Source organism: Condylura cristata, unplaced genomic scaffold, assembly GCF_000260355.1.
Source record: "Condylura cristata isolate star-nosed mole 26May11 unplaced genomic scaffold, ConCri1.0 scaffold00018, whole genome shotgun sequence".
NCBI classification, from domain to species: Eukaryota; Metazoa; Chordata; class Mammalia; order Eulipotyphla; family Talpidae; genus Condylura; species Condylura cristata.
The window spans coordinates 23,508,964-23,523,657 of record NW_004567119.1 but is presented as its reverse complement, the minus strand read 5'-3'; the positions used below and the strand labels follow the sequence as shown (position 1 = coordinate 23,523,657).

General features: G+C 43.3%; 1 protein-coding gene across 1 annotated transcript in view; it reads right to left on the bottom strand.

Moving 5' to 3' along the window:
• Positions 1-6,242: 6,242 nt before the first annotated feature.
• The window catches only part of KCTD3 (potassium channel tetramerization domain containing 3), a 53,272-nt gene continuing 44,820 nt past the window's right edge, over positions 6,243-14,694 (bottom strand). Inside the window, exons 17-19 of the mRNA XM_004685237.2 lie at positions 8,659-8,843; positions 8,446-8,584; positions 6,243-7,849 (exon numbers count right to left, since the gene is read on the bottom strand). Of these exons, the coding sequence (XP_004685294.1) occupies positions 7,291-7,849; positions 8,446-8,584; positions 8,659-8,843 (883 nt within the window). The 3' untranslated portion in view covers positions 6,243-7,290. The remainder of the gene's footprint in view (positions 7,850-8,445; positions 8,585-8,658; positions 8,844-14,694) is intronic.

Here is a 14,694-nt window from a genome sequence, read left to right as displayed (position 1 = left end):
TAAAATATCCAAGACTGTATTACTGCATTGCCAGCATCTACTGTTACTGTCTTACATATCTTGAAACAGTATCATCTCTATCTTGCCATTAAATCAAAGCCCATTTTATTTAAGTAGAGCTATTTGATAGCCTTTTGATTGCAAAATTGACTTCCAACTTTTATATCTAAATCTAGTCTTTGTTGGCAAGATGGGTTTCTTATAAACAGAAGGTTGGACTTTCCTTTGAAATCTATTGCCACTCTTCTGACTGGATTCATGCTGCTTATATTTAAGGTGATTATTGAGACATAAGTGCTCAACTGCCATTTTATTTTTATATTGGTTTGCCTTTATTTTTCAAGATCTTGTATATTTAGGTTCCACTTCTGTTGTCTTATGTGTTCCTTCTAATTTTTGTTTGAGGGTTCAATTAAGGTTAAAATGACAGACCACTTATGTGAACCATTGATCTGGTGTGACTCATTGTGACCGGCCATATTGTTACTGAGAAGTCTGTAGACCTTCTGACTGGTGTTTCCTTATAGGTGGTTAAACTTTTTGAATGTTTTCAGTATTGTCCTCTTCGGCTTTCAACACTTTCACAATGTGTCTTTGGTGTGTGGCCATCTGGTAATTTGCTTAGAACTTCTTGGGACTCTTTGATCATGACTTCTTATTGCCCAGACTATAATGACTTTCAGAAATTATTTTACAATTTTTTTTTTCTTTTTAGGGTCCCTATCACGCACGGATGTTATTTTTTTCTTTAGGTTACCCCTAAGGGCTTTTACACTATTTTCATCTGTTTAGCCTCTAACATTGTGTTTTCAAGTCTGTCAGTTATGTCTCCTGCTTCTGTTTATTTGTTGCTGAGACCCTTAATTCTATTTTTCTTAAATATTTATTTTTGCATGCAAGATCTGGGGTACAGGGCAGGGGGTGAGAGAATTCCTTAGAGTAGGGAGCAGAACAGGTGGCTGGAATGAACTACACTGCTAAGGCGAACAGCAGGTGAGACAGGAGACAGCAGCAGGTGCCATCTGGGTCAGCTCCCTGGTCAGGGATCAAACTGGTGCTGCCATGGGAATAGCTAGATAGCACTGTCTTTTAGCCCTGTGCCCCAGGGGAGGCCCCTCAATTCTATTCAATTCAGTTATGTTGTTTCTGAATTCCATTACCTCTAACTGTAGCTGCCTTTTATTTTTATCTGGACTCTGTTGTTTCATATCCTCTGTATTTTTGAGCCCCATGAGTGTAGTTCTGACTCAGCTGGAGCGACTCTTCAGGGATGTCCTCCCACTGGATTGAGATTCCTCTCTCCTTTTTGGGGGGTGGTTCTCAAAAGTTGTATGTTCTCTCATTTTTAGTTTCTATAAACTGAAGTAGAGAGTACAACCAGACAGTTCATTTACAACTTTCAGACAATTGTACCTGATGAAATAATAGAAGCTGGTGAGGGGTATTAGGTACAAGAGAGGACTGACTGATGGAGAGGTCACCTGCAGAGAAACATCAGGGATTTGAGCATTCTCTTGGACTGTGAGTACCAGAGTTGTGTGGTAGGGTCCACCAGGGCCCCCTCCTCCAGGCCAGTCCCTTGGTCTCAGTGTCTTACAGCCTCAGGTCTGTCTCTACCCCCAGGCTATTTTTGAGTGAGCACTGGCTGCAGTGCTGGGTGTGAACCGCACATGGTGTCAAAGGCAATTCTTGTCCAACACGAAGTCTTACCTTGGGGGTATCTGCTCTAGTTACAAATGTATGCAAGATCTCTAACCTAAAAAGGGAATTCATTTGCTTTGGGTTCAGCTTTGGAGGGGAAAAGACAGGTATTTTGAATATCTCAACTGCTTCTGTGAGACACAAGTGATCTGACTTGTTCTCTTGGCCAAGGCCCAAGTGTTGTATACCGAGTACCTTGAGGCTCCAGTCAGCAGTCTTTGTCATCCACCCCTTCGACTCTCCAACATTCACTCTATTTTCTGGGTGTCAACTCTTCTGCCTCTTTATCTAATGAGGTACTCTTAGGAGTCCCTGATATTGGCATGTTCCATGTCAAACAGCTGTAGGGGCTTTTAGGAGTCATACTGACCCCTTAGGAGGACCATTCACTCAAAGTTTTCCCTACCCTTTCCCACGGGTCCATAGCTCCTAGTGAGCTAGAGTGACCCATTCTCCTCTCTAGAGCTCATTTTGGCTTTGTTCTGCTGCAGTATAGCTGTGAGTAGATGGGGACTGATACCAGTATCTTCACTCCACCACCATCTTGCCAGACTCTTTAACAATGATTTTTGTGAATTGGCCTTTGTAGCTGCCACGTTACTTACTAGTTTGTTTCTAATAGTTTAGTGGAGTCCTTTGGGTTTTCTGTGTGTACTGTAACATTTGCAAAGAGTGAGCTTTGCTTGTTTATCTTGCCTAATTGCTCCAGCTAGGCCTTCCAGTGCTATGTTGACTAGTATGATAAAAGCAAGCATCCTTGTTTTGTGCCTGATCTTAAGAGAAAAAACTTTCAGTTTTTCAACATTGAGTATGACATTGTGAGGTTGTATGTTCCTTCTATCCCCATTACTTGAAGAATTTTATCATAAATGGATGTTGTATTTTGCTAAATGTTAACTCTGCAGCCATCGATATGATCAGATGACTTGTATCAATTATTCCTCTTATTGATGTGTATTACACTGATTTCAGCCTTATAAATCATCCTTACAACCCTGGAATAAATCCCACTTGGTCAACATGTATGATCTTTTTAATGTATTGTTGTATTTGGTTTGTGATTTTGTTGAAAACTTCTGAATCTATGCCCACCTTTTTTTATGATGTCCTTGTCTGCTTTTGATAGTAGAGCAATGTTGGCCTCTTAAAACACATTAGAAATCATTCCCTCTTCCTCAAGCTATAGAAGAATTAGAGTAGAGGTATTTGTCTGTAAAAGATTGGTAGGCTTTCTGCAGGAGGGGCAAGGAAGGGAAGAGCACAAGGACTGTGATGCACGGGTGAACTGGGAGTTACAGGGACGAGGCCTGGAAGGAGAGAGCAAACATTGTACAGAAATGAACAAAGATGCAAAATATTCATTAACAATTAAAAATAGTTTGGTAAAGCTATCTGTTCTGGACTTTTGAGAGACTTGCTAACTGAATTTCATAGCTTAAAATTGGTATGTTCACATTTCCTATTACTTCCTAAGTAGGTCTCAGCCAGCTGTCTACCTCTAAGAAGGTGTTCATTTCCCAAGTTATTTATCTAATTTATTGGTATGTAGATGTTCATACTAGTGTCTTATGATCCTCTATATATTTGGGGTGTCGTAATTACTCGTTTCTGAGTCTGTTTTCCCCCCTCTTTGAGTCTGTCTAAAGGTTTGTATTATTTTTTTTTTAAGATTTATTTATTTATGCGTACAGAACTGGGGTACAGGCCAGAGGTGCAGGGGCGGCGAGAAGCTTCACCAGAGACAGAGTGGGGAGCAGAACAGGCAGATCAACGAAGTACACTGCTGAGGGGAGCAGCGGGCAGGTCAGGAGAGGTCTGCCACACCATGTGGTCTCCTCCGGGGCAGGCGGGGATCGAACTCATGCAGAAGTGGCTTTAGCTTCTCAGTGCTGTGCTTTAACCCACTGCGCCTCCAGGGAGGGCCAGGTTTGTCTTATTTTTACAAAGAACTTAGCTTTGGTTTCATTGGTCTTTTGTGCTATCTTGATTTCTATTTCTGTTAATTATTATCACATTCCATTAGCTTTTGATTTTTGTTCTATTCTAAAGACTAAATTGAACTTTCTGTTTCCTGATATGGACTTAGTGCTACTACTGAGATTCTCATGAGATCTAGTAGCTTTTCTTCATTTTAGTTTCTTTAGGTACTTTTTATTTGATGTCCTCATTGATCCAAAAGCCTTTGAGTATAGTATGTTGTTCATTCTCCACATATTAGTAGTATAGTATGTTGTTCAATCTCCACATATTAGTTTGGTTTTCTTTTTTCCATTTTTTTTCTGGTTGATTTCTAGTTTGATACCACTGTGGTCAGAGAATATGCTTGAATGTGATCTTCATGAATTTACTGACACTTTTGTGATCCAACATGTTGTATATTCTGGAGAATGAAAAATGTACACTCCAGAAACTCCAGAAGATGCATGATAGCTTCATGGAGAACAGTGTCTCTAAATACCTTTAGGCCAGGTGGTCAGTTTCTTCACTTAGGGCTATTTCCTTGTTGATCTTCCCACCGATGAGGGGCTCACTGACACCCCCTAGTCCTCTTGTGTTGCTGCTAAAGTCTGTTTTGTTAGTAAATTGCTTTATCTATCACGATGGTTTCTTTTATATATAAATATGACATGTCTTCCTAATATAGTGCTCCCTTAGTCATTACATAATATTCATCTGTCACTTGATGCCTTTTAGCTGAAAGGGACAGCCATACTTATAGTAGATAAAATATTGTCTTTGTTTTTGCATACCATTTGTTTGTAGAATTGTCTTCCAGTCATTGACTTGGAGTCTGTTGTCTTTAGATGGGTCTCCTTAAGACAGCAGATAGTTGGGTTTTGTTTGATAATCCAACCAACCACTTTTTTTCGCATTCACTCCCATTTCTATTTAGGATAATTACTGTATACAAGGATCTGGTCATGCCCCTTTGTCTTTAGTTTTTATGTATATATATTGTACACACACACACACACACACACATATGAGCGGGAATTTTTTCTGATTTAGGTAATAGCTCCTTTGACATTTCCTGTAGTGGAGGTTGGGTGGAGGGAAGTGTGGTATCTAGTTTGACAGACTCCTTCATCTTCTCTTCGCCAGGAAGATCTTTATTCCTCCTTATCTGAAAGAGACTCTTGGAAGGACATGGTAAACTTTCTGACAATTTTTATCTTTAGTTTTGCAATGTCATTCTATTTCCCTCTTTCTTAAGAGGGGTTTCTCACAGAAGTGACCTAAGCCTGAAGGGGCATTCTTTCACAGTGTACACCTTTTCGTTCCTTTAGCCACTTTCAGTGGTCTTTCTCTTTATCTTAGTGCAGGATCTCATTAGTTAGGTAACCAGAAGTTTGCAATTTCATAGGCTTACCTATTCAGTTTCTTCTCGGCCTTTGGAGCTGTATTATTTCTTTAAGAGTTCTCTCTGCCCTTTCCTAAAAACCCATTATCCTGTTGCTTCTCCTAATGCAAATAAATAATCTGAAATGTTAACTCTTGAAGTGTTTCTGAATTTTACCCCTTATCTTTGATAGTTGTCATCTTCTGCCAGGTCCTTTGTGTGTTATCTTCAAGGTCACTGACGAGATCCTTCATTTGGCCTGTTCTACTTCCAGAGTTTCCTCTAGAATCTCAATCACCTGATTATCTTCTTACATTCTTACATCTATTTTCTTACTCAGAGCTTCAATTTCTACTTCTAACTTCTTTTTTTTTTCCTGATTTGTTTGTTTGTTTCTCCTATGTTTCTTCCATTTCTTTGCATTTGTCATGGCACTTTGAGCCTACAGAAGGTAAAATCTTCCATGTCATCTTCATTGGGTCCTGCGAGTCCTCTCCCTTTGAGGTTTCAAGGTGCCCTGTGTGTTGTTGTTACTGTCTGCCCATTTTGCTGCTTTAGAAAGTATAGCAGGATATTAGATCCACACTACTTCCCTGGCAGGTGGCACTGTGGTTAGACTTTTGTCCTTTCAGCTGTTGGCCCTGTCATCTCCCCGGTTGGGTGGTCCTAACACCTGATCTCGGAGCTGACAAATTGGGGTTTCCTACCCCAGTTTGTGCAACCACCGGTCCAAATACACTGGAGGGGAGAATAGCTGGCTGGTGTTCTGACACTACAAACATCATTCTTTGGGGTTCAGACCCAGCACCTGCTGTCTGCGTGTTGCCAGTGTGCTGCATGAGCCCTCAGGCCCAAGGCAGGAAAACACGGCCTACCTCACTGTCTTCTTCAGACCTGGCCTGCTGGGTGAACCCAGCCCCTTCCTCAGTTCAAGGTGTGTGCCTCCACACTGCTTATCTCTCCCTCCCACAGGCTCACTTTTGTTGGCAATATCTGTATAAATTCAGTAAGACTTTCTCTGTATAACCTATTGTTGAAGCCATTGTCTGTGTCCACCTCGCAACTGTCTCCAGGATTCAGATACTATCTGGAGTTAAATACTCTTTGCAGCAATCCCTGGCGGTTCAGTCTCTAGCTTTCTGAGTGAAATGAACCAGTTTGGGCCAATAACCAACCAATAACAAATCCACTGGCACTATAGTAAACTTTAAAGAATTTATTTAAACTTCACTCACTTGTTTTTTTGGAATGGGAATACCTATGTACATTATTCACCAATAAATGCTTACTGCTTTAAATTTACAATTACCTATTTTGCAGAAACTTGAAAATCATTTCGATGGAAAAAGTACAAAACACTTTGTATTACAACTCAAAATATTAGAAATTTAACTTTTGCAGCAGTCAAAACCTTTAGCCAAAAAATGCAGTCTGATAAGTTTAACAAAATAGTCACATTCCAATTGAAATATTCTGGTTAACAATGGGAAAGACATCTGCCTGCTCAAATATGGTAGACTGGCAACTACTGCCTTTCCCGTCCCCAAGTTCAAAGCTTTGTCTTTGATAATTTAATCTGTTCAAATTGTTCCAACTTTTAAAGTTTAAATAAGCCTCTTCTGATCAATATTGGAATTTTCCTGGCAATATTGGAATTTTCCTGGTAATACTAAGACTTAAGAACTCCAACAATAAGAATCAGAAAATGACCCACAATTTAAAAAAAAAAAAAAAAAGACTGACTTCTACAGTGTCAAGTGATATTCAACATTAATAGTGTTTCTGAATTACATTTTTTCACAAACATAGCACCGCATTATCCGGTAAACACTTTGCAATCACAATAAGGGTTGGGAGCTAAGTTCCAAAGAGAATTTTGTAATCCAATTAAGGACACATTGCAAGACAAGTCTCGGGCATAATCAAGACCAGGGATGCAGTCTGCTGGTCCCAGACTGTAAGGTGAAACTCATCTAACGGGCATCGTCTTATTTAAGATACGGTATTACACTTCAAAATCTACAATGAATAGCTGAGTCACTAAGCACTGAGAGTGGACTCTTGTTTTACAAATTGATCTGTTAAGTGGTATCTGTAAAACTAAAATTAAACTTTTTCCAAAGGACCCATCTCCTATTCCAGATAATTTTGTTAAAAAGATACGAAACAAAGTCCAATTTTAATTTGTAAAGTTTGGTGTAAAAGTTCATGTATTGAAATGTCATACAATTTGGGGGAGCTTATATAAGCTACAAACTATACTCTTGGCCTGAAGAGTCACTCTTCTTGTGCCTGGGAGATGGTGTGGTCTTCGTCGGGGACGGGGACGCGGTACCAGGTGAGTCGGTGCCTCCGTCAGAGGTACTAGGGGATGATGCCAGGTAGGGGCCTTTCTTTCTTCCGAGGAATACACCTCCTTCAAATCCTTTCTTTCTTAACTCTACTTTATTTTCACTTTCATCTTCTGAGGACCTTTTCTTGGATTCCAGAAAACCTTCAGCTACTTTATGAGCTTCAAATCCACTATCTGTTTCTCTCAAACCTTTTATTTCTGTTCCTGGAGACTTTCTCTCAGACACATTACATTCCCCTGTTGCCCGTTTCACTTCAGCTTGTCCTGGACCAAAGTTACCATTTTCAGGGACGGCTCTCTCTAAATTCCGGTTCAAATTAATAGTCTGAAAGTCCCGATAGCTGTGGAAGCTCTCAGTCCTCCTCGCTCGCGCTAACAAAGGACTCTCTCTATAAGGCCTCATGGAGCCGTAAGTAGCTGCTTCAGGGATGGTTTCATGGTGCTGGAGCTGAAGGCTGAAATATAATTTTTAAAATGTGTAAGCTCCTACATCTTAGTAAACTACCAACAGAAAAACTTTGGGAACAAATTATGTAAATAAAGAATAGCATATCCTAATTTCTGTACGTTTAAAAAAAAAATAACCCACATATAGGTAATTCAGCCCAGCAGGATTTCTGAATATTTCAAAAACAAGGGGGAAGACTTTAATTTAGTATTTGGTCATTGGTTCAAGCTATGGAATTATAATGGAGCAACCAGAAAGACATACTTTAGCATTTGTATTAACTGCTAAGATGAGCAGACAAAAGCTCCATATACTCTCCGAGGTGACACTGATCTTTCTAACTTGCTTTGAACTCTTGACCATATTACAAGAGTCTAAACTGTCAGTAACGCACAGAACAAAGGCAAAAACAATCTTCTATGAGAACTGGGGATGCAAGAAAATTTAGTATAATATAACTCTAAAAGGTTGGATGTCAGCATACTCTGAATTAAAAAAGGACTCTGAAAAATAATTTCCAAGAACAATTATATGTGATTACAGCATCTCGGCCAATTTTCCTAAAAGCACCCGCTGCTTACAATAATCGAGTCTTTCACCTACCTGGAGTTTGACTCGCGAAGCCGGCTGTGCTGAACCACGGAGGTCGCAGGGCTGATGTTGGGGGTGGCGCAGCGCGAGGTGCTCAGGTCGCACTGGTCCAGCAGCTTGAGCAGCTCCTCCTCAGTGGGGCCACCTACGTCTGGGGAGACAGGCCCTCATTACGAGCTGTTGGTGCCAACAGCCCCGCGGCCAACGCCTTTCCCTGGAACCTACCCTTGTCTTCACTTTTGTTGACCATGTCCATGGCCGTGGTCAGATCCCACATCTGAATGCTGCCGTTCGTGTGGCCAGTGAACAAGTAGCGCCGTGGCCTCGAGCCCATCCTGCTGGACCCCTCACATTCCCTCACTGTGAACGAGGATATCGTGGTGCAGTCAACGGCCTGGATCTCGCAGATCCTGCAACAGACATTGCAGAGTTGTAAACACTTAGCACTTGCACCGTTGAGCTCCATAGTTCACCTATATAATAAAAGGTGTAAAGGAGACCAGGCAATCAGTAGAAGAGCATGAAGCTTCACTTTGAGTCTGGAGGAGAGGCTCACAAAATTATTTGGCTTGTTTTAAGTCTGGTTCTCGTTTTCGGTTAACTTTTGATGGGAACGAACCAAGTCTTTAAGGCAGTAACTAACACATTTATCACATAACAGAAAAGATCTTGAAGTCTTTTTAAGTTTAAAACCAGAAAGAATATTCAGCTGAATGGAGACGACTGAACAGTACTGTTAGTTATAAAAGTGAAAAAATGTTAACTGTTCATTAATTAAAAATTCATGACAGAATTTGATGAGGAAAGAATAACATCAGCAAAATTCACAAGGCTTGCCAAACTGTAAACTTCAAATATTCGCCCAGCCTCCTTGGAGAAGACTCACATTTTAGCTGCTACTTTTTTTTTTTTTTTTTTTTTAATATTAGGTCAGAAAGCATAGCCCACATTATGGTGAGCTGCGTGGCTGAGCTTCTTAGAAAAAAAGAAAGTGCTGGGACTGGAGGTGCCCTGCCCACGTGACGTGGGGGAGAAGGCAGGCACTTCGCCCCTGGGCACGATGGGCTGAAGTTATTTCTGTACATGTCTATCAGACTGAGAATGTCACTTAGTTTTAAAAATCTTAAGTAGGAGTTGAACTGTTTATTAATATGATCACATAATTGTTCTTCAGCTGTTCAGGTAGACTAAATCTGTTTTCTAGTAACACCTGTCAGTGGATGCAAAGTTTAAGAGTGAGTTCTTACATGACCCCGTTAAAGATTTCCAGGTTGTCTTCCCTTGCCCTCTTGCAGTAAAACCCTTTCATTTCTCGTCATTAAGAACCTGCACTGTCTTTAAGTCGTGCTTCATAAGAGGCTGATTTCTTATCTAATTCTTCAAAGTAATCTTACAACTCCACTTCTTCAGCTAGAATTACACTTAACAGCTATAAAAGGTGTGCTATGCAGAAACAGCTATAAAAGGTGTGCTATGCAGAAACCAGAGTGATGGTGACACTGCGACTTTGAAGGAGGGAGGAATTGAGCTACTCCTGTTAGTAGGGTGTCATGTGTGACAGGGGTATCTGAAACACCTGCCAGCTTCATCACCAAATATGCACATTAAACCAGTGATAATGTTTCTCAAGATAATCATGTGGTCTAAAACTATTTTACATGTTCTTAATGTATTTTCTTAATGTTGAGTCTAAGTACATAAAACTCATTGCTAAAGACTGCAAAGAACTTGGATGGAAAGGACAGACTGAGTTTATTCATTAAACTATTAGGAAATCAAGAGGCCACATGCTAAAAAGGTTACTGAGAAATTATTTTAAACAGCAGTGTTAGTAACGAACAAGAACTTACTTGCCTTTTCATGTGTTTGACAGACAAAAAAACCTTTTTAAAGAAATGTCAAAGCTCAATGCATTTGAGGCTATAAATGCCTACTCGTTCATTACATGGCTTCAGGTTTTATAAGAAAGCCACTAGTATGTTTCCAGCGCATGTCTGTGTGTGGTGTAACACAGTGGTGTGCCTTTCGTGTGCACGTGACCGCTCATTTCTCCCAAGCAATGTGCTGAGATTTCACTCCGCAGGTGGCGCCTCCGCACGGACTCCGTGAGTATTGTTTTCCTTCCTGCTTTGAAGATTTTTCTCCTTGCCCTTCACTTCTGACATTTCATCATCTAATCACCTTATTGCAATTCTCTGCTCTCCTGGATCTAAGTGTGTCTCCCTTCCCAGCCGAGGGAAGTTTCCACTTTGCTTTCTGCTTCCTCTCTCCTCTTGTGATGTCTGCAATGTGAGCGTCGGTCGGCCTGAGACTGTGCCATGAGCCCTTACACTAGGCTCTCAGCTCCCTGTGGCTGCTCCGGCCGGGTGAGGCCAGCGCCCTTTGCTCACCGACCTTTCTCCCACCTCGCCTGGCCTGCTCCTGAGCCGCTCGTCTGTCCCACTGTGTCCAGCTCTGTAGGTGTTATCTGGTACTTTCTAGTATTTCTTTCCAGAAAATTTTCACTGTTCCCACATTCCTCTTTGAGCTCTGCGAGGATTTTCTAACACTATTTTACACTATTTTTGCATGTAAATTACTCATCTCCATTCACTGAGGTCTTCTGAGATTTATCTTGTTCTTTCATTTAAAACATCTGTCTCCAGTCTGCTGTCGCCCACTGTCTCCCTCACTGCCTGCATAGTGTGCGTTCACTATCTAGCTGTCTCCTGCTGTCTCTCATTTTCTCTCTCCCAGTCTCTGCTCACCTGTTTGTCTTGCAGTCTCCAGACTCGCGCTCCCGTCTCCAATCCCACCGTGCCCCTCTCCCCCCTCACTGTCTCTAGTCTCTTGTGTCTCTGCTCTGGTCTGTGTCACCACTCTCCCCCTGGGTCCCCTCCTCCTCGCTGTCTGTCTCCTCTCTCCCCTCATGTTCTCATGCTTGCAGCAGCTCTCACTGTCTCCACTCTCCTGTCTCTCATCTCTGCTGTCTCCCCTTCACACTGTCTGCTCTACCTGTCTCTACTCTCATTCTCTCCCTATCTCTTCACTCTCCTGGTCTCTTGCTGTCTCTGTTCATTTTCTGTCTCCACTCCCTCATCTGAATCTCTCGCTGTCTTCCACCTCACCTAGCTCTTGCTGTCTGTCTCTTGCCCTCACCATCTTTCCACACTCCCTGCTCTCATTTCCTCACTGTCTCCTTCTCCTGCCTCACTCTACTGTCTCTGCTTTCTCACTCCAAGCTGTCTTGTGCCGCTTCCCTCTCTCCACTGTCTGTTCTCATTTTCTCCCTCATTATCTGTTTCTCTCCTCCTCGATCATTGTCCATCTGTTTCCCGCAGTCTCCAACCTCTGTGTCCTTATTTCCTTGCTGTCTCCAGTGTCACTGCCCACTGTCTCTGCACTTGCACTGTGGGTGTCTCCGCCTCGCGCTCCTGTGTCCTCTGCGTCTCTGCGTCCTCGCCACTGTCTCCGCTTTCTCGTTCTTGCTACTGCTGTCTCCTGTCTCTTCATCTCCGCGCTCGTTCTCTCCACTGACTCTTTCCACCTCTGCTCTCATTTTCTTCCTCACTGTCTCTGTGCCTCTGCCCAACCTCCCTGTAGCCTCCCACTTCTCTCTCCTCATTCCTGCTGTGTCTATTGTGTCTTTCCACACTGACTCCATCTTTCACTGTCTCACTGATCCTCTTGCTATGTCTCCACTCCCGCTGTTTCTCCCTGGCCCTGCTCTCATTTTCTCCCTCGCTAAGTCACTCACTGTATTCAATGTCTCTTCTGTCTCTACAGCTGTGCTCTAACTCGCTCTCCACACTCTATCTCCCCTATCTCAAGTCTCCCCCTTTCTCATCTCTCCCTCACTTCATTCTCCTGTTTCTCTCCTCATCTCTCCAGTCTATCTTCTGTCTCTCATCTCTTTCACTCTCATGTCTCTCTCCTGTCCCTCCTGTCATTCTCCTCTCTCATCTCGTCTCTCCTCTTTGTATCTGTCATGTGTCATCTCTACCCCTCTCCTTTCTCCCTCTCTGTCCCTCTCCTCGTGTCTTTTCCTGTGTCTTCCCCTCATCTCTTGCTCTCGTCTCTCTTCTCCCGGTGTCTTTTTTCCCTCCCGTCTCTCTCATCTCTCCTCTCTTCATTCTCCTGTCTCATATCTCATCTACCTCATCTTCCCTCACTCATTTCCCCACTTGTGCCTCTCAATCCCTCCTTGTTATTCTCCTCTCTCCCTCATCTCTTGCTCTCATCTACCTCAACTCCCTAAAGCCAGTTTACCCCCTCTAGTGTCTCTCTCCTGTCTCCCTCATCTCTTCATTCTTCCATTTCTCTCCTGTTCCTCCTATCTCTCCCCTGTTTTACCTCATCTCCCTCGCTCTCATGCCTCTCCTCTCTCTCTCTCTCGTATCTTCTCTTTCTTGTCCCTCCATATTCTCCTGTCTCCCTCTCTCTCTCCCCTGTCCCCGATCTTTTGCTCTCATGTCCCTCTTCTGTCCCTCCTCTTGAGTCTTGTCTCTCCCATCACTCATTCTCTCACCTAATCTCCCTCGCTCTCATCTATCCCCTCTTCTCTCCTCCCTCCCTCATCATTCTCATGTTTCTCTCCATCTTTGATCACTAATCTCTTCATTCTGCCATCTCCCCCTCTATCTCGCTCTCATGTCCATCTTCTATTCATTCACCTGTCTCACCTCATCTCTCTCCAGTCCTCCACTCTAAATTCACCTGTCTTTCCCCTTGTCCATCCTGTTTTCCCTCAAACCCCTCTCATCGCTCCCTCATTTCTTCATTTTGTCTTCCTTCTCTCACCTCTATCTCTCCTCTCTCCTTTTCATTTACCTATCTCTACACTTGTCTCTCACCTCACCTCTTTCTCTCCCGTCTGCATCCCATCTCGAGAATCTCCTCACTCCCATCTGCCAAAATCTCTCATTTCTTCCCCAACCCTTCTCTCTTCATTCACCTCTCTATCCTTCCCTCATCTCTCATATCCCCGTCTCTGCTCTATCTCCCATATCTCCCTCAATCTCTGGTCCCCTGTTCCTCCAATCTTCATTTTAGTGTCTCTCCCCTTGTCTCTCATCTCTCTCCTGTCCCTCCTCTCTCCCCTCACTCACCCATCTCTAAATTCACCTTCACCTTTCTCTCCCCTTGTCTTTCCTCTCAATCACTCATCTCCTGACTGTCCTCTCTACATTCATCCGTCTCTCAACTATCCTGTCTTGCTACTATAGCATCTCCTCTCTCTCATCTCGCTCCTGTCTCTCTTCCTCCCTCTCCCATCTCTCCTATCTCTCATCTCATCGCTCCCATCACTCTCCTGTCTCTCATCTCTCTCATCTGCATAGCTCTCACCTCTATCCTATCTCTTCCTCGCTCATCTCTCCGCTATCTCTCGTCTCCATAGCTCTCGTCACTCTCCTGTCTCTCTTCCTCCCTCTCCTCTTCTATCTCACGTCTCTCCTTACTCTCATCTCTCATCTCCATAGCTCTCGTCTCTCTCCTATCTCTCGTCTCTTCCTCATCTCTCCTCTCTCTCGTCTGTTTCTCATCTCCATAGCTCTCATCTCTCTCCTGTCTCTTCCTCCCTCGTCTCTCATCTCCCCTGTCTCTTCCTCATCTTCCTATCGCTTGTCTCTCCAATCTCTCATCTCCATAGCTCACGTCTCTCCTCCTCTCTCTCCCTCCCTCATCTCTCCTATCTCTCCTAGCTCTCGTCTCTCCAATCTCTCATCTCCATAGCTCTCGTCTCTCTCCTGTCTCTTCCTCCCTCATCTCTCCTATCTCTTCTCTTCAATCTCTCATCTCCATAGCTCTCTCATCTCTCTCCTCCCTCGTCTCTCCTAGCTCTCGTCTCTTATATCTCCATAGCTCACGTCTCTCCTCTATCTCTCGTCTTTCTCCTGTCTCTTCCTCCCTCGTCTCTTCCTCCTCATCTCCATAGCTCTCGTCTCTCTCCTGTGTCATCCTCCCTCGTCTCTCCTCTATCTCTCGTCTCTCTCCTGTCTCTCTTAGCTCTCATGTCTCATCCTCCCATCTCTCATCTCCCTCATCTCCATAGCTCTCGTCTCTCTCCTGTCTCTTCTATCCTCCCTCGTCTCCAATCTCTCATCTCCCTCGCCTCGTCTCTCCCTCCAATCTCTTCGTCTCTCCCTCCAATCTCTTCGTCTCTCCCTCCAATCTCTTCGTCTCTCCCTCCAATCTCTTCGTCTCTCCCTCGCATCTCTTCGTCTCTCCCTCGCATCTCTTCGTCTCTCCCTCGCATCTCTTCGTCTCTCCCTCGCATCTCTT